Source organism: Phycodurus eques, chromosome 13 (genome assembly GCF_024500275.1).
Source record: "Phycodurus eques isolate BA_2022a chromosome 13, UOR_Pequ_1.1, whole genome shotgun sequence".
NCBI classification, from domain to species: Eukaryota; Metazoa; Chordata; class Actinopteri; order Syngnathiformes; family Syngnathidae; genus Phycodurus; species Phycodurus eques.
Window position 1 is genome coordinate 1,966,972 of NC_084537.1, and position 23,259 is coordinate 1,990,230.

At 41.4% G+C, this 23,259-nt stretch overlaps 1 protein-coding gene across 3 annotated transcripts; it reads right to left on the reverse strand.

Moving 5' to 3' along the window:
- Positions 1-12,668: 12,668 nt before the first annotated feature.
- LOC133411798 (zinc finger protein 664-like) lies at positions 12,669-21,271 on the reverse strand. Of its 3 annotated transcripts, none has more exons than XM_061694486.1 (3): positions 20,678-21,271; positions 15,451-15,519; positions 12,669-15,111 (listed from the first exon to the last, which is right to left on the reverse strand). In XM_061694486.1, the coding sequence occupies exons 1-3, from the start codon at positions 20,787-20,789 to the stop codon at positions 13,991-13,993; spliced, it is 1,302 nt and encodes a 433-aa protein (XP_061550470.1). In that variant the 5' UTR covers positions 20,790-21,271; the 3' UTR covers positions 12,669-13,990. The 3 variants fall into 3 exon arrangements, with proteins under 3 accessions (XP_061550470.1, XP_061550472.1, XP_061550471.1); XM_061694488.1 differs by lacking the exon at positions 20,678-21,271 and adding an exon at positions 19,770-19,863; XM_061694487.1 differs by lacking the exon at positions 15,451-15,519.
- Between the last annotated feature and the right edge of the window lie 1,988 nt (positions 21,272-23,259).

The following is a 23,259-nucleotide window of genomic DNA, read 5'->3' on the forward strand; positions in this document are numbered from 1 at the left end:
TACCTTTCACCATTAAAGGTGCCTTCACAGATGTGTAAGTTAAACACAGCCCCATACCATCACAGATGCTGGCTTTTGAACTTTGCATCCATAACAGTCCGGATGGTTCTTTTCCTCTTTGGCCCGGAGGACACGACGTCCACAATTTCTGAAAACAATTTGAAATGTGGACTCGTCGGACCACAGAACACTTTTCCACTTTGCATCAGTCCATCTTAGATGAGCTCGGGCCCAGAGAAGCCGGCAGAGTTTCTGGGTGTTGTGGATAAATGGCTTTTGCTTTGTATAGTAGAGTTTCAAGTTCCTGAGCACATGTGGTGATATCCTTTACACATTGATGTCAGTTTTTGATGCAGTGCCGCCTGAGGGATCGAAGGTCACGGGCATTCAATGTTGGTTTTCTGCCTTGCCGCTGACATGCAGTGATTTCTCCAGATTCTCTGAACCTTTTGATGATATTATGGACCATAGATGATGAAATCCCTAAATTCCTTGCAATTGTACGTTGAGGAACATTGTCCTTAAACTGTTCGACTATTTTCTCACGCACTTGTTCACAAAGAGGTGAACCTCGCCTCATCTTTGCTTGTGAATGACTGAACAATTCAGGGAAGCTCCTTTTATACACAATCATGGCACCCACCTGTTCCCAATTAGCCTGTTCACCTGTGGGATGTTCCAAAGAGGTGTTTGATGAGCATTCCTCAACTTTCTGTCTTTTTTGCCACCTGTCCCAGCTTTTTTTGGAATGTGTTGCAGCCATAAAATTCTAAGTTAATGATTATCTGCTAAAAACAATCAAGTTGATCAGTTTGAACATTAAATATCTTGTCTTTGTAGTGTATTCAAATAAATATAGGTCAAATATGATTTGCAAATCATAGTATTCTGTTTTTATTTATGTTTAACACAACGTCCCAACTTCATTGGAATTGGGTTGTAAATGGTGATTTCTTTGCAGTATTCACATTTTTTTAAATTCCTGATTTCGTGGTTTTTATGAGCTGGAAGCCCAAATTATATAAATACAAATAAATACGACTTGAAATTGTTTAAATTGTGTTGCCCTGAATCTATAATCTATGAAAGTTAAACTTTTTTAATGGAATTATGGAAATAAACTTTTCCATGATATTAAAATTTTTGGGAAAGGGTCTGTATGTATGTCAGAATCAGAATCAGAATCAGAATCAGAATCAGAATCATCTTTATTTGCCAAGTATGTCCAAAACACACAAGGAATTTGTCTCCGGTAGTTGGAGCCGCTCTAGTACAACAAACAGTCAATTTACAGAACACTTTGGGGACATAAAGACATTGACAAAAAACAATTGTGCAAAAAGATGCAGAGTCCTCTAGCACTTAGAGCAGTTCGAACGACTAATATTGCAATAGTCCGGTGCAATGACCATTGTGCAAAGGGCGCTGAGACTTCAAGGAGTGTATGCGGTTTAAAGTGACGAGTAGTGCGATCATCTGGGACAATGTCGGTTGTGCAAATGTTACAGATACTCCTCAATCAGTGTGCAAATGGAGCAGATGCTACTCTGGCATGAGTGGCCAGTATATGCAAATAGTGCAGCATGGCGAGACAACTACAGTGAGTGCACAAGTAATACATAATTGGCCCCACAGAAATGTGACAACGAACTCAAGTCAAAAAATTGCCAGCTTGTTGTAATGGAATTATAGGTTAGGTGTTTAAGAAGTTGATCGCAAGAGGGAAGAAGCTGTTGGAATGTCTACTAGTTCTAGTTTGCGTTGATCGGTAGCGCCTACCTGAGGGAAGGAGCTGGAAGAGCTGGTGACCGGGGTGCAGACGGTCCGAGAGGATTTTGCACGCCCTTGTCTTAGTTCTGGCAGCGTGCAAGTCCTCAATGGTGGGTAGGGGGGTACCGACAATCCTTTCAGCAGTTTTGATTGTCCGTTGCAGTCGGAGTTTGTCCTTTTTTGTAGCAGCACCAAACCAGACTGTGATGGAAGAACACAGGACCGATTCGATGACCGCTGTGTAGAACTGTCTCAGCAGCTCCGGTGGCAGGCCGTGCTTTCTCAGAAGCCGCAGGAAGTACATCCTCTGCTGGGCCTTTTTGAGGACGGAGTTGATGTTGTTCGCCCACTTCAGGTCCTGAGAGATTGTAATTCCCAGGAACTTGAAGGTCTCGACGGTTGACACAAGGCAGCTGGACAACGTGAGGGGCAGCTGTGGCGAAGGATGCCTCCTGAAGTCCACGATCATCTCTACCGTCTTGAGCGTGTTCAGCTCCAGGTTGTGTCGCCCGCACCACAGCTCCAGCCGCTCCGCTTCCTGTCGATATGCAGACTCGTCACCGTCCTTGATGAGGCCGATGACAGTGGTGTCATCTGCAAACTTCAGGAGCTTGACAGTCGGGTTCGCTGAGGTGCAGTCGTTCGTGTAGAGAGAGAAGAGCAGCGGAGAGAGGACACAACCTTGGGGCGCCCCAGTGCTGATGCTGCGTGTGGATGAGGTGGCCTCCCCCAGCCTGACCTGCTGTGTCCTGCCCGTCAGAAAGCTGTAAATCCACTGGCAGATGGCAGGTGATACGCTGAGCTGGAGAAGCTTGGTTGAAAGGAGTTCAGGGATGATGGTGTTGAACGCTGAGCTGAAGTCCACGAACAGGATCCTCGCGTAGGTCCCTGCACTGTCGAGGTGTTCTAGGATGAAGTGCAGTCCCATGTTGACTGCATGATCCGCAGACCTGTTCGCTTGGTAGGCAAACTGCAGGGGGTCCAGCAGGGGACCTGTGACACTCTTGAGGTGGTCCAGCACGAGACGTTCAAAGGACTTCATGACCACAGATGTCAAAGCGACAGGCCTGTAGTCATTCAGACTAGAGATTGCAGGTTTCTTGGGGACTGGAATGATGGTGGAGCGTTTGAAGCAGGATGGAACTTCGCACATTTCCAAAGATCTGTTAAAGATCTGAGTGAAGACTGGAGCGAGCTGGTCCGCGCAGACTTTGAGGCAGGATGGGGACACATGGTCCGGTCCTGTTGCTTTGTTAATCTTCTGTTGTTTGAAGATGCGTCTCACATCCTGTTCATGGATGGTTAACGCAGAAGTCAGAGGTGTGGTTGTGGTCGCGGGTGCGGCCGGGTGGGTGTGTGGAGTGAAACTGCCCTTTTCAAATCTGCAATAGAAGGTATTCAAGTCGTTGGCTAGTGTGCTATTGTTCTCAGCTTGGGGGGATCGTCGCTTGTAATTAGTCAGCGATTGGAATGTACGCCAGACTGATTTCGAGTCGTTCGCGCTAAACTGTTTTTCCAACTTTGCTGCATAGATCCTCTTTGCAATGTTGTGTGTGTGTATGTGTATATATATATATATATATATATATATATATATATATATATATATATATATATATATATATATGTATTTATATATGTATTTATATATGTATATACATATATATGTATTTATGTATATATGTATTTATATGTGTATATATATATATATGTAGGTATCTTCTTCTTCTTCTTTTCCTTTCGGCTTGTCCCGTTAGGGGTCGCCACAGCGCGTCATCCTTTTCCATGTAAGCCTATCTCCTGCATCCTCCTCTCGAACACCAACTGCCATCATGTCTTCCCTCACGACATCCATCAACCTTCTCTTTGGTCTTCCTCTAGCTCTCTTGCCTGGCAGCTCCATCTTCATCATCCTTCTACCAATACACTCACTATTTCTCCTCTGGACGTGTCCAAACCATCGAAGTCTGCTCTCCTTAACTTTGTCTTCAAAACATCGAACCTTGGCTGTCCCTCTGATGAGCTCATTTCTAATTTTTTCCAACCTGGTCACTCCGAGAGCGAACTTCAACATCTTCATTTCCGCCACCTCCAGCACAGATTCCTGTTGTCTCTTCAGTGCCACTGTCTCTAATCCGTACATCATGGCTGGCCTCACCACTGTTTTATAAACTTTGCCCTTCATCCTAGCAGAGACTCTTCTGTCACATAACACACCTGACACCTTCCTCCACCCGTTCCAACCTGCTTGGACTGGTTTCTTCACTTCCTGACCACACTCACCATTGCTCTGGACGGTTGACCCCAAGTATTTAAAGTCCTCCACCCTTGCTATCTCTTCTCCCTGTAGCCTCACTCTTCCCCCACCACTCCTCTCATTCATGCACATATATTCTGTCTTACTTCGGCTAATCTTCATTCCTCTTCTTTCCAGTTCATGCCTCCATCTTTCTAACTGTTCCTCCAGCTGCTCCCTGCTTTCACTGCAGATCACAATGTCCTCTGCAAACATCATGGTCCACTGGGATTCCAGTCTAACCTCATCTGTCAGCCTATCCATCACCACTGCAAAAAGGAAAGGGCTCAGGGCTGATCCCTGATGCAGTCCCACCTCCACCTTAAATTCGTCTGCCACACCTACAGCACACCTCACCGCTGTTCTGCTGCCCTCGTACATGTCCTGTATTATTCTAACATACTTCTCTGCCACTCCAGACTTCCGCATGCAGTACCACAGTTCCTCTCTGGGTACTCTGTCATAGGATTTCTCTAGATCTACAAAGACACAATGTAGCTCCTTCTGACTTCCTCTGTACTTTTCCATCAACATCCTCAAGGCAAATAATGCATCTGTGGTACTCTTTCTAGGCATAAAACCAAACTGTTGATCGCAAATACTCACTTCTGTCCTGAGTCTAGCCTCCACAACTCTTTCCCACTTCATTGTGTGGCTCATCAACTTTATTCCTCTATAGTTCCCACAGCTCTGCACATCACCTTTGTTCTTAAAAATGGGCACCAGTACACTTTTCCTCCATTCCTCAGGAATCTTCTCATGCACTAGAATTCTATTGAACAAGCTGTATATAATATATATATATATACATATACATACACACACACACACACACACATACTGCATCTTTTGGGTTGTAGGGCTTGTGGCCCTAGAGCCGTCTGGCGTCCTTTGTGCTGAAGACGACGATGTACTTGGTGCCGGAGATGGTGCGGCAATTGTTGTAGGCTCATGCAAAAATGAAACTTGTATTGTGGAGATGCACTACACACACTCAGTGAAATATTTCATGATTTTTAAAAATACATATACTGTATGTCGAATTTTGATGATTAGATCTTACAGCAAATGAAAACCCCAACGTCACAATTTCTGTAAACTAGAATATTATGTAAGAAACACCTGTTTTTAATGTGTTAAAGTGTTAATGTATATAAAGTATAGATTACTTAAAAAAATAATTTTCTACCATATCGTTTTTCATTGAAATGTACCTGTTTGTTTTGCCATGTGGCCATGTCTGAAGTGATGTCTACATGTTTACAAATTGTATTAGGGTACCAGAAACTCCTGACCATAGCTACTGTTTGATGAATACAATTAACATATTTCACCATACTTGTTGATGGAACCGCCTGAAAAGATACCACCAAGACTGGGGGCTCGATCGATGGCCTGGCATCCCACGCCTCATGTACTGTATGTCTTCAAAATATTGCCAGGTGGCCACTGTGTCCTCACATGCATCTGTTCCTGTGCCTGTTTTTGGCATTTGTAATTTCAAGAAGAGACAGACAAATTAGTTGAATTCATAATAACATTTTTAAAAATTCATTTGCTATAGCATTTTAGGGATAGAAACTACCTGGTCTTTTTCCATTCATCAATTTTCCTCCGCTACCCTGTGTTTTTGTTTGAGATTTTGCCCTTTTTATTATTATCCATCCATCCATTTTCTGAGCCGCTTCTGCTCACTAGGGTCGCGGGCGTGTTATAATTGGCCCGACAGAAATGTGACAACAAACTCAAGACAAAAAAATTGGCAGCATGTTGCAATGGAATTGTAGGTTAGCTGTTTAAGTTGATTGCAAGAGGGAAGAAGCTGCTGGAATGTCTGCTAGTTCTAGTTTGCATTGATCGGTAGTGCCTACCTGAGTGAAGGAGCTGGAAGAGCCGGTGACCGGGATGTGGAGGGTCCAAGAGGATTTTGCACGCTCTTGTCGTGGTTTTTGTCTTGTCTTGTCTTGTTCTGGCAGCGTGCAAGTCCTCAAGGGTGGGTAGGGGGGTACCGACAATCCTTTCAGCAGTTTTGATTGTCCGTTGCAGTCGGAGTTTGTCCTTTTTTGTAGCAGCACCAAACCAGACTGTGATGGAAGAACACAGGACTGATTCGATGACCGCTGTGTAGAACTGCCTCAGCAGCTCCTGTGGCAGGCCGTGCTTACTCAGAAGCCACAGGAAGTACGTCCTCTGGTGAGCCTTTTTGAGGACGGGGTTAATGTTGATCGCTCACTTCAGGTCCTGAGAGACTGTAATTCCCAGGAACTTGAAGGTCTCGACGGTGGACACAAGGCAGCTGGACAGTGTGAGGGGCAGCTGTGGCAAAGGATGCCTCCTGAAGTCCATGATCATCTCTACAGTCTTGCGCGTGTTCAGCTCCAGGTTGTGTCGGCCGCACCACAGCTCCAGCCGCTCCACTTCCTGTCGATATGCAGACTCGTCACCGTCCTTGATGAGGCTGATGACAGTGCTGTCATCTGCAAACTTCAGGAGTTTGACAGCCTGGTGCGTTCAGGTGCATTCGTTCGTGTTGAGAGAGAAGAGCAGCGGTGAGAGGACACAAACTTGGGGCGCCCCAGTGTTGATGCTGCGTGTGGATGAGGTATTCTCCCCCAGCCTCGCCTGCTGTGTCCGCCCGTCAGGAAGCTGTAAATCCACTGGCAGATGGCAGGCGAGACACTGAGCTGGAGAAGCTTGGAGGAAAGGAGTTCAGGGATGATGGTGTTGAACGCTGTGCTGAAGTCCACGAACAGGATCCTCGCGTAGGTCCCTTCACTGTCGAGGTGTTCTAGGATAAAGTGCAGTCCCATGTTGACTGCATCATCCGCAGACCTGTTTGCTCGGTAGGCAAACTGCAGGGGGTCCAGCAGGGGACTTGTGACGCTCTTGGGGTGGTCCAGCACGAGACGTTCAAAGGACTTCATGACCACAGATGTCAAGGTGACAGGCCTGTAGTCATTTAGACCTAAGATTGTAGGTTTCTTGGGGACTGGAATGATGGTGGAGCGTTTGAAACAGGATGGTACTTCGCACAGTTCCAGAGATCTATTGAAGATCTGTGTGAAGAATGGAGCGAGCAGGTCCGTGCAGACTTTGGGGCAGGATGGGGACACATGGTCTGGGTCTGCCGCTTTGTTAATCTTTTGTTGTTTGAAGACAACATCCTGTTATGGATGGTTAACCCAGAAGTCAGAGGTGTGATTGTGGTCGGTGGTACGGCTAGGTGGGTGTGGGGTTTGAAAGTGTCCTTTTCAAATCTGCAGTAGAAGGTATTCAAGTCGTTGGCTAGTGTGCTATTGTTCTCAGCTTGGGGGGGATAATCACTTGGAATTGGTCAGCGATTGGAATGCATATCAGACTGATTTAGTGTCGTTAGCGTTAAACTGTTTTTCCAACTTTGCTGCATAGTTCCTCTTTGCAATGTTAAATTTTGTTAGTCAGCTGGTTTCTCGCTCGATTATACAGGGCCCATGTCCATGTGTCCTCCTTAGATTGGCAAAGTTGCTTAAGTTTGGCAGTGAACCACGACTTGTTATTGAATGTGCAAAATGACTTTGTTGGGACACACACCTCTTCACAGAAACTGATATAGGATGTGACAGTGTCCATATATTCATCCAGGCTGCCAGCTGAATTTTCAAAGACACGCCAGTCTGTGCAGTCTAAACAGCTTTGAAGTTCTAGCTTTGCTTCATTGGTCCACTTTTTCACTGTTTTCACTGTAGGCTTCACGCATTTAAGTTCTTGCCTGTATGTCGGTATTCAGTGAATTAAGTGAATTGCACTCACTCCCACAGTTTTAATTTTTTTTTGCACAGTACTATGATTTTAAGAAGTCTTGTTCATGCTCTATCCTGAATCTGATCAGGGTTTTTGTTTCTTCTGGCGTCCCTGTGGAGAGAAAAAAATACGTGTTCGATGGTCTTTAGTTATTATGTTACGTTATTATGTTGGCCTCGGATGTGTTTCACTCGTGTGAAAAATTCATAGCAAGCAAACTGAATTTAAAATGTACTACATTACATGATTGATTAGGCAGCTAAAGTATGAAAAGCGGACATCAAATTCATTAGCGACAGCTTCTAGCATCGGTGTGCCATTTTGGTGTGGCAGCATGTTGTTCCGCGAACGCCAGATCGATAGCAAGCGATTTACCAACAACTCCAAACATTAACGTTGGGTAACAAAGGATATAATGCAGTATGTAATAAAACCAAGAGCTACTAGTTAGAATGCAAATCAAAAAATATATAATAATAAATATAATAAAATATAATATAATATAATATAATAATATAAATAATAAAAGATTACATAGAAGGAGAAAAGAGGGACTCGCACTGGGGGTGTCGTCGATTGCCCTTGGTTTCAAGGTTTATATACGACTTGCATTCACCTAACCAATATGGAGACTGTCTTCAAAGGCGGAAGTTGTATGACGTCACATTAGTGTCATATCAGGGAGGGCAGAAGAACATGCGTCACATGCTTGCGACAAGCAACACAGGGTACGTTTACAACGCAGGAACTTGTAGACACAACTCGAGCCGCGGCATAGTAATAATTTTTCTTCGATTATACATTTTTTTATGATCGTGAGAAGCCAGACTCGAAATCAAGATTACATTTTGATTAATATCCCAGCCCTACCATATTGAGTGTATGTAAACTTCTGACCACAAGTGGAATAATTCAACCAAAATAGGTCTCGGATAATACATCACATGCTCTGCTGCTAATTAGAGATATGGTCCAACGATGACTAAACTGCAATAAAAAATAAATAAAAAAACAGAAACAAAGAACTATCAGGATAATCAACAGAGTTTGCTATAGGGACCTTCACCTGAATTGTTTCACAGTCAAGGATATTAAAACCCATGGCTCAAATAGAGTGGAGAAAACCAGGCACTGCTCATCACCTGTCCAATACAGTTCCAACAGTGAAGCATGGTGGTGGCAGCATCATGTTGTGGGGGTCTTTTTCAGCTGCAGGGACAGGACGACTGTTTGTATTTGAAGGAAAGATTAATGCGGCCAAGTATAGGGATATCCTGGACGAAAACCTTCTCCAAAGTGCTCAGGAAGTCAGACTGGGCCGAAGGTTCACCTTCAAGCAAGACAATGACTCTAAGCACACAGCTAAAATAACAAAGGAGTGGCTTCAAAACAACTCCGTGACTGTTCTTGAATGGCCCTGACTTAAACCCAATTGAGCCTCTCTGGAGAGACCTGAAAATGGCTGTCCACCAACGTTCACCATCCAACCTGACAGAACTGGAGAGGATCTGCAAGGAGCAATAGCAGATGATCCCCAAATCCAAGTGTGAAAAACTTGTTGCATCATTCCCAAAAAGACTCATGGCTGTATTAGCTCAAAAGGGTGCTTCTACTAAATACTGAGCAAAGGGTCTGAATACTTATGGCTGTGTGATATTTAAGTTTTTCTTTTTTAATAAATCTGCAAAAATTTCAAAATTGTTTTCCTGTCAATTGTGTGTATGTATGTGTGTATATATAGGGTTAGGGTTTTATATATATATATATATATATATATATATATATATATATATATATGGCGGCACGGTGGCCGACTGGTTAGAGCGTCAGCCTCACAGTTCTGAGGACCTGGGTTCAATCCCCAGCCCCGACTGTGTGGCGTTTGCATGTTCTCCCCGTGCCTGCGTGGGTTTTCTCCGGGCACTCCGGTTTCCTCCCACATCCCAATAACATGCATAAATTGGAGACTCAAAATTGCCCGTAGGTGTGACTGTGAGTGCGAATGGTTGTCTGTTTGTATGTGCCCTGCGATTGGCTGGCAACTAGTTCAGGGTGTACCCTGCTTCCTGCCCGATGATAGCTGGGATAGGCTCCAGCACGCCCGCGACCCTAGTGAGGATAAGCGGCTCAGAAAATGGATGGATATATATATATATATATATATATATATATATATATATATATATATATATATATATATATAATATATATATATATATAACATATATATATATATAGAACATATATATATATATCCATCCATATATATATATATATATATATGTGTGTGTGTATATATATATAAACCCTAACCCTATATATACACTTACATACACACACACCCCCACACCCCCATTATCTACACTGCTTAGGCGGCCAGCCAATTGCAGGGCACATATAAACAAACACGCATTCGCATCTACGGACAATTTAGAGTCTTCAATCAACCTACCATGCATGTTTTTGGGATGTGGGAGGAAACTGTAGTACCCAGAGAAAACCCACGCAGGCACGGGGAGAACATGCAAACTCGACACAAGCGGGGCTGGGATTTGAACCCCGGTCCTCAGAACTGTGAGGCTGATATTCTACCCAGTCAACCACCTATATATACACACGCACACATATAGTGTTTAGCGTGATTTTAAGTTTACGCGTTAAAAAAATTATTATCTCAAAAAGGGGCACCACGTCTCTTTTTAGATGTGTAAAACTTCAGGACAAAGTGGGGAAAAACCTCTATGTCTTGTAATCTGAAGGTTGCTACAGGAATTAGATAAGAGTTCTCGATAACCAGAGGTCTTTTGTCGAATCCAAACACACATACGATACAGGTAGTGGATTTTTATAGAAAATGTAATGAGATCTAACAGGTGAATCTACAGGGGAACAATGCATAGAAAAAGCAAAACAAAGGACAGACAAACATTGGTAGAAGGGAGGCTGAACTTGTGATGTGAGGGTGGAATGAGCATGCACGGTGACAATGCATAGATTTGGGGGTTCCTATTCCCATTAATTTAAACCCAAATATGCACCAATCTGTACTTTAGTCGACCGCAAATTGGACTTACGTTGCGTGGAACACAATTTAGGCAGGCTGGTCCATCTTCCGAATGTTTGGCCGGTCCGGTCGATACGGGGAACAGGTGAATTTGACGAAAAAAGGAGGAAGGAAAAAAACAAAAAGGAAAAGCAAGAAAAAGAGTACCAAGCGCAGGGGGCCGAAGCCCGTGGGTGTTGCTAGTCGCAAGACGCTCGGAGCAGACGTGCGGCGCCAGTTTTCCTCCCAACAGAGCATTGTCCGTAAGATGCCCAGGCAAACGAAAGGGTAGCTCAGTGTGCTGGCAGGGTGCCCTGCTGCGGGGAAAAGGCTGATGTGTCCTCGCCACCTCATGGTAAGAGGTGGGGCTACCTGGCTGAGCCAGTCTTCGGCAAGGTGGTCGTGCGAGCGAGAGCCGTCAACTTTCCCCTTTATCATTATAAATCTGTCGTCTTCTACTCGTATGGATATGTTCAAATATTATCCTTCCCCAAATTAATATTACAACCCGTCTCATATGCCATTTAAATCCCCGTCTTTTAGGTTTTTCATAATATTTTCTTGCTATATGAGTTTCTTGCAAAAATGCAATGTCGATATTTTCTCTTTTTAAGGTTAGTAAGGAGTTTGGACTGTTGGGTTAAGAAGTCCGTTGACAGTCAATGAAATTAGCTTAACCAAATATGAGTAACTAGGTGATTTGATTCAAGCATGTTATCTACCCTTTGAAAATGGTTTCCTCAATTGCTGACCCCTTGTAGTAGAGATAGAAAAAAAATATCCCCTGCTTGAAACAGAGAAAAATAACTTAAGTTCAAAACAATTAGAACATAACATAATTTCTTGTGTATAGTGCACATCCCCCCCCACCCCCAAAAAAAATTGTCAAGTCAATAGTGGGCATTATAGATAGGTATGGGGGGAAAACGGAAAAAACGTTCACATTTTATAAATGTATGCCACCATCTAGAGGTTATGAAAAAGCTGTACACTTTAATTCTAATGCCACCGCCACCTAATGGTTATGAAAGAAGTGTAGCCTACACTTTCATTCCAATATGATTGGGGTACGTATGACTGCATATATGTACAGTTGTGCTCATAAGTTTACAGACCCTGGCAATTTGTGAAATATTGTTTTTTTAAAATATGAATGAATGAACAACCATCATTAATTTATTTATGGTTATGTTTTGTTTCATGATAATGCTTTTTTGAAATGCTTGACTGTTTAATTTGAATCCCATTAAAATAAAACAACATCTTTTTTGCCTGGGCCTTCATGTTTTATTCCAAGAATTGTACCCATCTTACAAATTATGCCTGGGTAATTAAACATATGAGCACAACTGTGTTTTTTTCTCATTTACTAAATAAAAGTAGGGCTGTGACTTTCACAATAAGATCAATGAAATTTAAAAAAAGGTATTACGTGTTCAAATAAAGTGCTTAACTTCAGAATAATTCTTTGAAAAAAACTAACAAAATACTGATACTTCTTTTTGATCATATGGGTAGAAGCAAACTCATGCATTGTAAAAATGCATTAAACATAGGTAGAAGGGGTTTTTCCATAATTTTGAGGTCAACCTTGGGGTGCGTATTATACATGGGTCCGCATTATACATGCGAAATTACAGTAAATGTTGACTTCCTGAATTTGAGAGGCCTTTCTAAGGTCCTTGTTGGTGGGTGGAGGGTTTGCCTCCTGAGTGGATTCAAGCCGATTGAGTCGGAGCAAAAAGCTATGCCTCTACCTTCCACATGGGTCCACTGTAACCTCTAGGTTGTGTTTTTAATGTTGTTTACAAATGTTATTACAGGCAAAGAGATACAATAATTTACATCATATTTCATTCACCTCTGAAATAAACAAAGAATTGAATCACTAACTCCTGGGGATTGACCACACAACCAAACGTTTTTTCTGTCAGATAAAATTATTGGCTTAGCATCTTTACGTCATCATTATTAAATCCACTGTCATATTTTATTCGAAATCACATATCGCTGTTGTCGGGTGGAAACATCACATCTCCAAAACAATCACCTTTCACACAACATTGCATCTTTAAAGAGACCAAGCGATTTTCAACACCTAAAACTAGTCAACAATTTGTAAAAACAACACACCCACGTGGGGACTGACCAATAGTATAGATTTAGTGTAAAAATGTGAAAAAGGAGTAAATTGGCATAATTACTAATATCTGTTTTAAGTTTAATATAACCTTTGCATGCTTTTATTGCTCAATAACGCTGGGCTAAATTAGTTTATACGCAATCCTATGTAACCATGTCTAAACAGCAATTCAGCTTTGTTTCTCAGCCTCCGGATATCCCATAAAATAAGGCTACAGCTCGCTGGGATGGGAAAGTACTGTCTAGCTAATGCAGTGTTTCTCAAATAGTGGGGGGCGATGCCAGGGTGTGTGAGACCCTGAAGAACATGATTTGCCGTACTCGAATAAAGTGTAATTGCACATCCACTGCAGTAGATGGCAGTCTCTTTCTTTTGTACTTTCTTCAATGTTTATCAGGATTAGATTAGATTATTCTTTATATACAATGTTATATAGAGGTGTACTCGCAGGGGCTGCGGGTGGGGGGGGGTCACAATCTTTTTTCTTCTTACTGGGGGGGTCGTAACAGAAAACAACAGAAGCATTGAGCTAATGTGTGAACCTCATCTCATGGAAATTTACTGGGTACTATCTGATTTAAGGAACTTCCTGTATAATCTTTGTTTTCACCTCTTGGGTGGCAGAATGTGTGGGAGAACAGCAATAAGCAGCAGCCTCTCCCTCTTACTCACTCTCTCTCATTCTCATCTCTCTTGATCCCTGTAAATATTTCCTTGTAGTAAAAAAATAAATAAAAATAAATCAGAAATACAAGATTGTTTTCTTAATTATTCTCCCAGAAGAATAATTTCCAACACAGGTTTCAGCCCGATGCCAGCGATGCACAATTTTACAGTTTACCACAATGAGTCAGTATCTTCAGTTTTTTTTTCTTTAAGATTTAATGATCACTGCTATTCTCACCAGCACACTTTAAAAAAAATACTTACGAGAACACTTCAAGCAGAAACACTGCAACTAAGTAGTTTCTCCCCAGTGTGTTCTTTTGTGTTTTTTTAAGGTTCCACTTAAGGAGAATGTTCGACCACAAACTGAGCAGGTATAAGGTTTTTCTCCTGTGTGTGTTCTTGTGTGCGTTGTTAAAGATGACTTTGCAATGAAACTTTTACCGCAAAATGAGCAGGCAAAAGGTTTCTCTCCAGTGTGTGTTCTCGTGTGTATTGTCAATGTGCCTTTTTCAGCGAATCTTTCACCGCAAACTGAGCAGTTGTAAGGTTTCTCACCAGTGTGTGTTCTTGTGTGAATTGTTAAACTGGATTTTGCAGAGAAGCTTTTATCACAAACGGAGCAGGCAAAATGTTTTTCTCCAGTGTGTGTTCTTGTGTGTGTCCTTAAAGTTCCACTATCAGACAATTTTTTACCACAAACCGAGCATGCAAAAGGTTTTTCTCCAGTGTGAGTTCTTGTGTGTATTGTTAAACAGTCCTTATAAGAGAATCTTTTACCACAAACTGAGCAGACAAAAGGTTTCTCTCCAGTGTGTATTCTCATGTGAACATTCAAATTCCCCTTTGAACTAAATGTTTTCCCACACTGAGAACATTTCCTGCAATTGTTGTCAGTGTGACATGTCATATCAGCTTTCGAGTGTTCATTATTATCAGTGTCAGGAGAGTGTGACGTTATGTCGTCACTATCTGATAGTGGAGCGATGAGGCCGTCGACTTGGGATCCACCACAGTGGTCTCCATCACCTCCTGGTGTCATGTATTGACTTGAGCTGCTGCTTGGAGGCTCCACTCCTCTGTTCTCCTCACGTTGACCTATGTCTTCATCAACTTCCCTCTTCAAAAGGACAAAGGTCAATGGCAACTTGATATTTTCCTCCTCTTCGTCTTTGATGTGGGGAGTTTCTGACTTGGCTTCCTTTTTAATATGAGGAGGGTCTTCCTCCTCCATATAAGCACCCACCCTACATTCCTCCTCCTCTTTATTGTGAGGGAACACTGGTTCCCCTTCTTTAATGTCGCAGTGCTCCTCCTCCTCCTCTTTAATGTGAGGGGGCTCTTGCTCCTCCTCTTTAATGTGAAGCGACTCTGCCTCCTGTTGCTCAGGATGATGATATTTTTCACTACTGTCTGCAGGACACAAGAAGACAAACACATTTGGTTTGGGAAAGTCACATCTCATGCTGTTATAACTGCTTTCAAATGTTTTCTTGTAGTTCAGAAAGACTTGATCTTTTATTCTCCACGCATCCATCATTGGTGAACACCATTTTGCAATGAAAAACTATCAAAGAGATACAATTACACACTGTACAATAATTACGTGCACCACAGGATGCTATTTCCGCTAACATTTTCAACTGGCCATGAACCAGAATTGTTAGCTCTCAACATCATATCATTAATATGATATAATATAGCTCAATAACATAAAATATACATTAAACATGGTCATGTATGCAGTTTCACCTTCTGAACTGGAATTTAGGAGGAGTAAAGAGAAAGATCTTGCTGCATGCAACTCAAGCCCTTGTCTTTCTGTTGAAAGAATGAATGAATTAATTTAATTTCAGACAACATTATGATAATACGCGAAATACCACTTTCATAAGATTCAGAGAGACAATTTTTTTCATATGGCTGGCCAAAAAGCTCAGGGCTGAAGCTATAACCTTATAAATTACCTAACCGCCTTCATCATCTTAAAAACAAGGAAAAAAATAAAATGTTTTAGTTGCGCCTGTTTGACAAAAAATAAATAAATAAATAAAGATGACCCAAATAAACAATGATCAGCCCTCATCGACAGCCTAAAATGAAATCTAATCAACAATAATAGATTAAAAAACAATATCCACTAACAACAGCATCTATCAATTAATAAATCCCTCAAACTCAATATATTCAGTGTTTCACTAGGTTGAGAAATTACTTGTGGTGGTTGGCAAAGCAGTACAGATTGGTGTTTGATAAGTACATTCAAAATAATCCAGTCAAACAACAGCTGATGAACTATGCCTATTTATTACACATACAGTATGCAACAATATCATTTCCAGTTAGCTTTTGACAAAGTTGACAACATTTTATTCTGAATGGGTTTTTAAATGTGAAATGTAAATATTTCCTGTTAAAGGTGACAGAAAGTATGCGATATATGCTCTCTGCTTCTTTTCATTCAAATTTTGCATTTTCATGTAAATCTCATCTTTTTCTTTTATGTACTATTTTTAACAAACAAACAAAAAACACTGTACGTTAGCAAAGTTAAATTGATTAAAACAAACAACGATATGTAATTTTGAGAACTATCATTGTGTAGATCTCAAAACCCATAAAACTCAGCACTCTATAAACTATAAAATAGTACAAATGAATGCAAATAACATTACTGATATAAATATTTTGTATACTAATATAGTTTTGCATTTATAAGTTTCTCCTCATGGTTGACACTGTAACCGATTCATTTCAGATTTATGAGCGCGTGCTTCCTGTGTCGCTGTTGTTTTTAGGGTTGCCACCTTTCAGAAATGAAAATAAGGGACACCCACCACGGCATCTCGGGACCCCTGTGGGATTGGGAGCCCATAGCAGTGTTATGAATGACTGTGTTTGGATGTTTGTTGGTGGTCAGCGGGGCCATAGACGCTTCACACAAGTAGCTTAACACCACTAGGGTGTGACTGTGGAGTGAATGAATAATTTGTGCAACTGTAAAGTGTCCTTGAGTGCCTTGAAAACTGTAATACATTATTATTATTATATTTTTGTCAATGTTTTCAATAAAGGGGTGAATGAAGCAAATTAACATTCCTATTTACGTACAATGAGGAAAGTGTAAAAAAAAAAAAAAAAAAAAAAAAAAAAAAATGCCACATGCTCACAACTCAGTAATTGCACAATCAGTTAATATAATCAATGAGATACAGTTCAGTCTACCACAGAGCAGTTGCACGATACTACTGCTTTTGGAGCAAGGGTATCTTTAATCACTGCCACTGCCGAGAGTTGATTTTTAAAGAGTATTTGAATGTGGTAGAATCTTTTGATTATGTTTATGTGCACAGTTAACACTGTTGTAGCTGAGGTTACGTTTGACTGTGTGGTAAACTTGTGCCACTTATAATGGTAACCAAGAGGGAGGGTCCTACCGTTGAATTAATTGTTTATTAAATTGAACAGAATTTGTCTGCTGCCTCTCATGACTTAAAAGTCAAGAATTTATGTCTAATGGTCACTGCCACCTCCAAAATATTTACTTACTTTTTGACATACAATACAGACAGACATTTTTAATCTAGGGAATGTGTTTAAGCTATATATAAAAATACCACTCTTCACATTACGTATTTATATATTAGCTGTTAATCCATGAGTCTAACTTGTACCCAAATGGCCATAAAGTACATAAAATGTATATTTGCTAATACTACTGTATATTAAATAGATGATCATTATATTTTAAAACCTCTTCCTATACAATCAATCAAATGACAATTGTCTGACACATTGACGGCAAAAAGGACAACCAGATAGGAATTGAAATCAATCATTACATATTGTGTCATACCGTCTGAGCATCAGGAGATGATTGAAAAAAGAAAAACTGACACTGAGGCCTGTGATTGGCTGGCGACCAGTTCAGGGTGTACCCTGCCTTTCGCCCAAAGATAGCTGGGATAGCCTCCAGATAGCTTTGCGCACTGCTGTGCAGTGCGCAAAGCTTCCACTTCCACTTTTCTGAGCAGCTGGGAATGTGACAATGTGCCGTTCTTTTTTTTTTTTTAACCAGCTCGAAGCTGATTGGTTTGCGTGACCTGTCCACAAGTAGCGTGGCACTTCTGATTGGTGACCTTAGCAAAATACTCTATGTATTTGATGGACAGAATCTGTCAGTCGGGAGCGCTGCAAAACCACAACAACAAAAAAAGACAGCTTTGGAGATCTCATGATCGAGTTGTTTGTTTTTCGTTTTTTTCCATTTCATCTTGGGCAGCTGTCCATGTACTTGGACAGCCCACCCAAGTAAAGCCATAAGGGCTTTTCCACCAACCAGTCCAGGAAGTTTGAGTTCCTGGTATAAAAAAGTTCCTGTGACCCATGTGGTTTGTGTTTCCATCACACTAGTTCAGGGTAGCTTAAGCAAAAGAGGCTAATGTTGCTCATTACTGACATCTCCTGGATCTAAACAAATGCTGGTGTTTCAATCTTTCAATGTCTTATTTTATATCTTAATCTCAATTTCAAATATTTGTGATACCTTTAAAACCTAACCCTTTATCCAGGTGAGGCAATTGAGAACTGATTCACATTTGCAATGCCAACCTGGCTGCAGACAGTCTTTGAGGTAGGGAGTTTTATTATATACAGGTACATTTTAAGAAATGTGAATATTTATTAATTTATTCTATTTTATTGCGATGACATACATAATCGGTACAATCAAACATAGCAGAATGTAGCTTGTTACATCCTGTTAATACATTTTTTTATCCAGTAGTTTTATTTTTCATGTACAATACATTTGAACTTTTCAAGTACAATACATTTATAGTTACAGTTCAGTTGTATTTAACTTTTAAGTTCAGTACAGTACAAAATTGTTTGTTTTAAACATTTATTGAACTTAATAATAAATATGAATTGATTCATTATTCAAGTATACTTTTTTTGTCTCCCTATATTTAAACCGCTCTGATAATGTTCAAACTGTTCAGAATGTTACAGTAGCTTATCGGTACGAAGTGGTGAAATCTGCCAATCAAAAAATATTAAAATGTTCTTTTAGGGAGAAAACAGTATTTTTTTTCAAAATGCTATTTGACAAGGTGAAATCCGCCAATCATTTATTTTGTTGACAAGGGGGAAAAAAAATTGTTCTTGCAACATGTTCCTTGTCAAGGTGAAATCCGCCAATAAGAAAACCCTAGGAATATGTTTTGCTTTTCGACCATTACTACACTTTTTCGAAGTAAAGCCGGTGCCTTTTTATTTTTTTTTTATTTTTATTTTTTTTTTAATGAACACTTAGGCCTACTACGTTACTGTACTTTAATGTTGGCAGTTATGGTGATACTTGGAGAGTAACTACCATTCGCACTCACATTCACGCCTATGGGCAATTTAGAGTCTTCAGTCAACCTACCGTGCATGTTTTTGGGATGTGGGAGGAAACCAGAGTGCCCGGAGAAAACCCACACAGGCACGGGGAGAACATACAAACTCCACACAGGCGGGGACGGGGATTGAACCCTAGTCCTCAGAACTGTGAGGCAGACGCTCTAACCAGTCGTCCACCGTGCCGCTTGGGTGAAGTAATTTAATTAAAAATAAAGTCATTTAATTACAGTAAGTTAGCACCCATTATTTCTGTGATGTAATGTTGGTTTGACCTGACTGATTAGAATACACGATCTGACTCGAGTACTGATTTCCTACCTTTATGGAGCCAAGGAACATATTTTACAATTGAAAAATCTCACGGCACACAAACAAACAAAAATGTCACAAAAAGTGGATACATTAATTACTATATTTACTTCCTGCCATCTAATAGAAGACCATTCATTTGTTCTGTCTGTCACTATGCCTCACTGTCATAAATAGAGGAACGAAGATACATTATTTATTGTAAATATAATTTTTTGTGCAAATTAAGTACACAAGTACAAACAGTAAATGAACAGGTCATTTAAATAGACACATTTTAATGGTCTATGGTAATCTATATTCTTAGAGTTATAGCTAAAAAAAAAAAACTAAAAAAAACAGAAAAAAATATTTACCCATGATTTATTTTCTGGCAGCACGGTGGCCGACTGGTTACAGCGTCAGCCTCACAGTTCTGAGGACCCGGGTTCAATCCCCGTCCCCGCCTGTGTGGAGTTTGCATGTTCTCCCCGTGCCTGCATGGGTTTTCTCCGGGCACTCCGGTTTCCTCCCACATCCCAAAAACATGCATAAATTGGAGACTCTAAATTGCCCGTAGGTGTGCATGTGAGTGTGAATGGTTGTTTGTTTGTATGTGCCCTGCGATTGGTTGGCAACCAGTTCAGGGTGTATCCCGCCTCCTGCCCGATGACAGCTGGGATAGGCTCCAGCATGCCGGCGACCCTAGTGAGGATAAGCGGCTCAGAAAATGGATGGATGGATGGATTTATTTTCTATTTTCCACTGGGAGCCGCAGCAGAGGGATTAAAGAGCCGCATGTGGCCCCGGAGCCACGGATTACTGACCGCACTTTGAGAATCACTGATTTAGACACATTGTATATTATTATATCATTGTTCCATGTGCTGTGTCAAATGCTTTTTATTTTGCCTATACAGAACTAAGGCCAAAAAGCCTTAACTATTGAAGCGGTATTGAATAAACTTACATATTATAAAAGTGCACGGCCGCTACAATGTGAACAGTATTTTCCATCCATTATATGTTAGCAATTGTTCTTTGTGTTAATAAATATTTTCCAAAGTGTACTCAATGCATTTAGGAGTGGAAGGGATCAGACTTGTATCACAGATTTTGCGGACAGATTTCATTCGGCACCATTAAATGTTCAACAGACCAGCCTGCATCAGGCTAGCACTACCTTACAGTAATTAGGATTCCATTGAAATATAAAGATATTTTTAACAGAAAGTAGTTAGTTAAGGGGGTGAAGTCAAGTCAAGTCAAGATGAAGTCTAGAAACCTGTTCTGTGTCGAGGCTGCTTGAAAACAGTGTCACGCAGCAGATGATGTTCGTTTTCCTCTTTTATTCCAGAAAGTTCCTCCGCGTACTGTGATGTCGGTCTTGCACACATTTTCACATGATAACCCCAACACGTTCACACTTGATCTCTTCTCAGCGATGGGCTCGAACAAACCCGTCTCTTTGTTAGCGGCTCGCGAGCTAAGATAAGATAAGCTAACTAGGCCACGAAGAAGCCTAAACGGGAACAGAGACGAGTTTAAACCGACACGAAGATTTATAATGAAGGCTGTTTTAGTCATTTAAAGTAGTGATGGACGTATTGCGTCGAGGATTCAGTCCGTTCATTTCTAATTCGAGGAGAATTAGCGAGGGGCGCTTGTGGTTATGGGGAGAGAGAGAAAAAAAAGCACAAAAGCAAACCCGCAGCAGCGGAAGTTGGTGCAATTGGGGATGGGCACATCGAGACTGGTAATAATATTAGATACTCACACGCCACTCATGTAGCATGTATTTTCTTGAACAAATGTCAATATTAAGTAACAAATAAGAACCGGGGATGCATGCATTTCGATAACTTATTTTTCCTTTCCCCCCCCCTCCCCCGCTTCGTGTCACGTGACAAAGTTCTTCTTTTTCTTTTTTTTGCAAACTGTGACAGTGCATGACCGCCACAAATGACCTGGAAATGAGGACTGCTTTGTCTTACAGTCTAAAGTGTTCGTTTCCATCAAAGAAAATATAGAAAACTGCTTAAAAAAAAATGAAAGGGAATACTTAACAAATCCTAGAGCTCAGTGAATGAGACATTCTGGTTGAAAATCTTTATTCAATACATAGTGGCATGTCTTGAGAACAAAATAAAATAAGAATGACGAATGGAAATCAAAATCCACATTCTATGGAGGTCTGGATTCAGAATTAGACTCAAAATCTAAGCGAAAACAGGATGATGGCCTGACTCACTTCTTCTTTTCCTTTCGGCTTGTCCCGTTAGGGGTCGCCACAGCGTGTCATCCTTTTCCATGTAAGCCTATCTCCTGCATCCTCCTCTCGAACACCAACTGCCCTCATGTCTTCCCTCACGACATCCATCAACCTTCTCTTTGGTCTTCCTCTAGCTCTCTTGCCTGGCAGCTCCAATCTCATCATCCTTCTACCAATATACTCACTATTTCTCCTCTGGATGTGTCCAAACCATCGAAGTCTGCTCTCTCTAACTTTGTCTCCAAAACATCGAACCTTGGCTGTCCCTCTGATGAGCTCATTTCTAATTTTATCCAACCTGGTCACTCCGAGAGCGAACCTCAACATCTTCATTTCCACCACCTCCAACTCTGCTTCCTGTTGTCTCTTCAGTGCCACTGTCTCTAATCCGTACATCATGGCTGGGCTCACCACTGTTTTATAAACTTTGCCCTTCATCCTAGCGGACACTCTTCTGTCACATAACACACCTGAGACCTTCCTCCACCCGTTCCAACCTGCTTGGACCCGTTTCTTCACTTCCTGACCACACTCACCATTGCACTAGACGGTTGACCCCAAGTATTTAAAGTCCTCGACCCTTGCTATCTCTTCTCCCTGAAGCCTCACTCTTCCCCCACCACCCCTCTCATTCATGCACATATATTCTGTTTTACTTTGGCTAATCTTCATTCCTCTTCTTTCCAGTGCATGCCTCCATCTTTCTAACTGTTCCTCCAGCTGCTCCCTGCTTTCACTGCAGATCACAATGTCATCTGCAAACATCATGGTCCATGGGGATTCCAGTCTAACCTCACCTGTTAGCCTATCCATCACCACTGCAAAAAGGAAGGGGCTCAGCGCTGATCCCTGATGCAGTCCCACCTCCACCTTAAATTCGTCTGTCACACCTACAGCACACCTCACCGCTGCTCTGTTGCCCTCGTACATGTCCTGTATTATTCTAACATACTTCTCTGCCACGCCAGACTTCCGCATGCAGTACCACAGTTCCTCTCTGGGTACGCTGTCATAGGCTTTCTCTAGATCTACAAAGACACAATGTAGCTCCTTCTGACCTTCTCTGTACTTTTCCATCAACATCCTCAACGCAAATAATGCATCTGTGGTACTCTTTCTAGGCATGAAACCATACTGTTGATCACAAATACTCACTTCTCTCCTGAGTCTAGCCTCCACTACTCTTTCCCATAACTTCATTGTGTGGCTCATCAACTTTATTCCTCTATAGTTCCCACAGCTCTGCACATCACCTTTGTTCTTAAAAATGGGCACCAGCACACTTTATGTGTTGTAAAGAGTATACATTAGAGCAGGGATGGGCAACCTAAATGATGGAGGGGGCAACAATTTCTTGTCAGCCACGACCAGGGAGCCACATTGGTGTGTTTATGTTGCCCGCAGTTTGTTGAATGGGTGTCTGAATTAACTGTCGGCTTACATTCATGTTGCACTTTGTTTGCATGAAATCCTGACTGGTTTCATGCAAACAAAGTGCTGATGGAGAAGATGTGATGGAAGTGCTACCAAGCGATGTTTGCAATCTAGTGGTGATTAAAATGGTGCCATTATAAGTTTAAACTGATCAGGTTTGG

Bases quoted from the DNA above. Each gene is read 5' to 3' on its own strand.
- LOC133411798 (XM_061694486.1), bottom strand. From the start codon at position 20,789: ATGTGTGCAAGACCGACATCACAGTACGCGGAGGAACTTTCTGGAATA. The intron at 15,520-20,677 runs GTTTCTAGACTT...TTCTTTCAACAG, and splicing joins GCAGCCTCGACACAGAACAG to AAAGACAAGGGCTTGAGTTG. The intron at 15,112-15,450 runs GTGAAACTGCAT...TGTGTCCTGCAG, and splicing joins CCTAAATTCCAGTTCAGAAG to ACAGTAGTGAAAAATATCAT.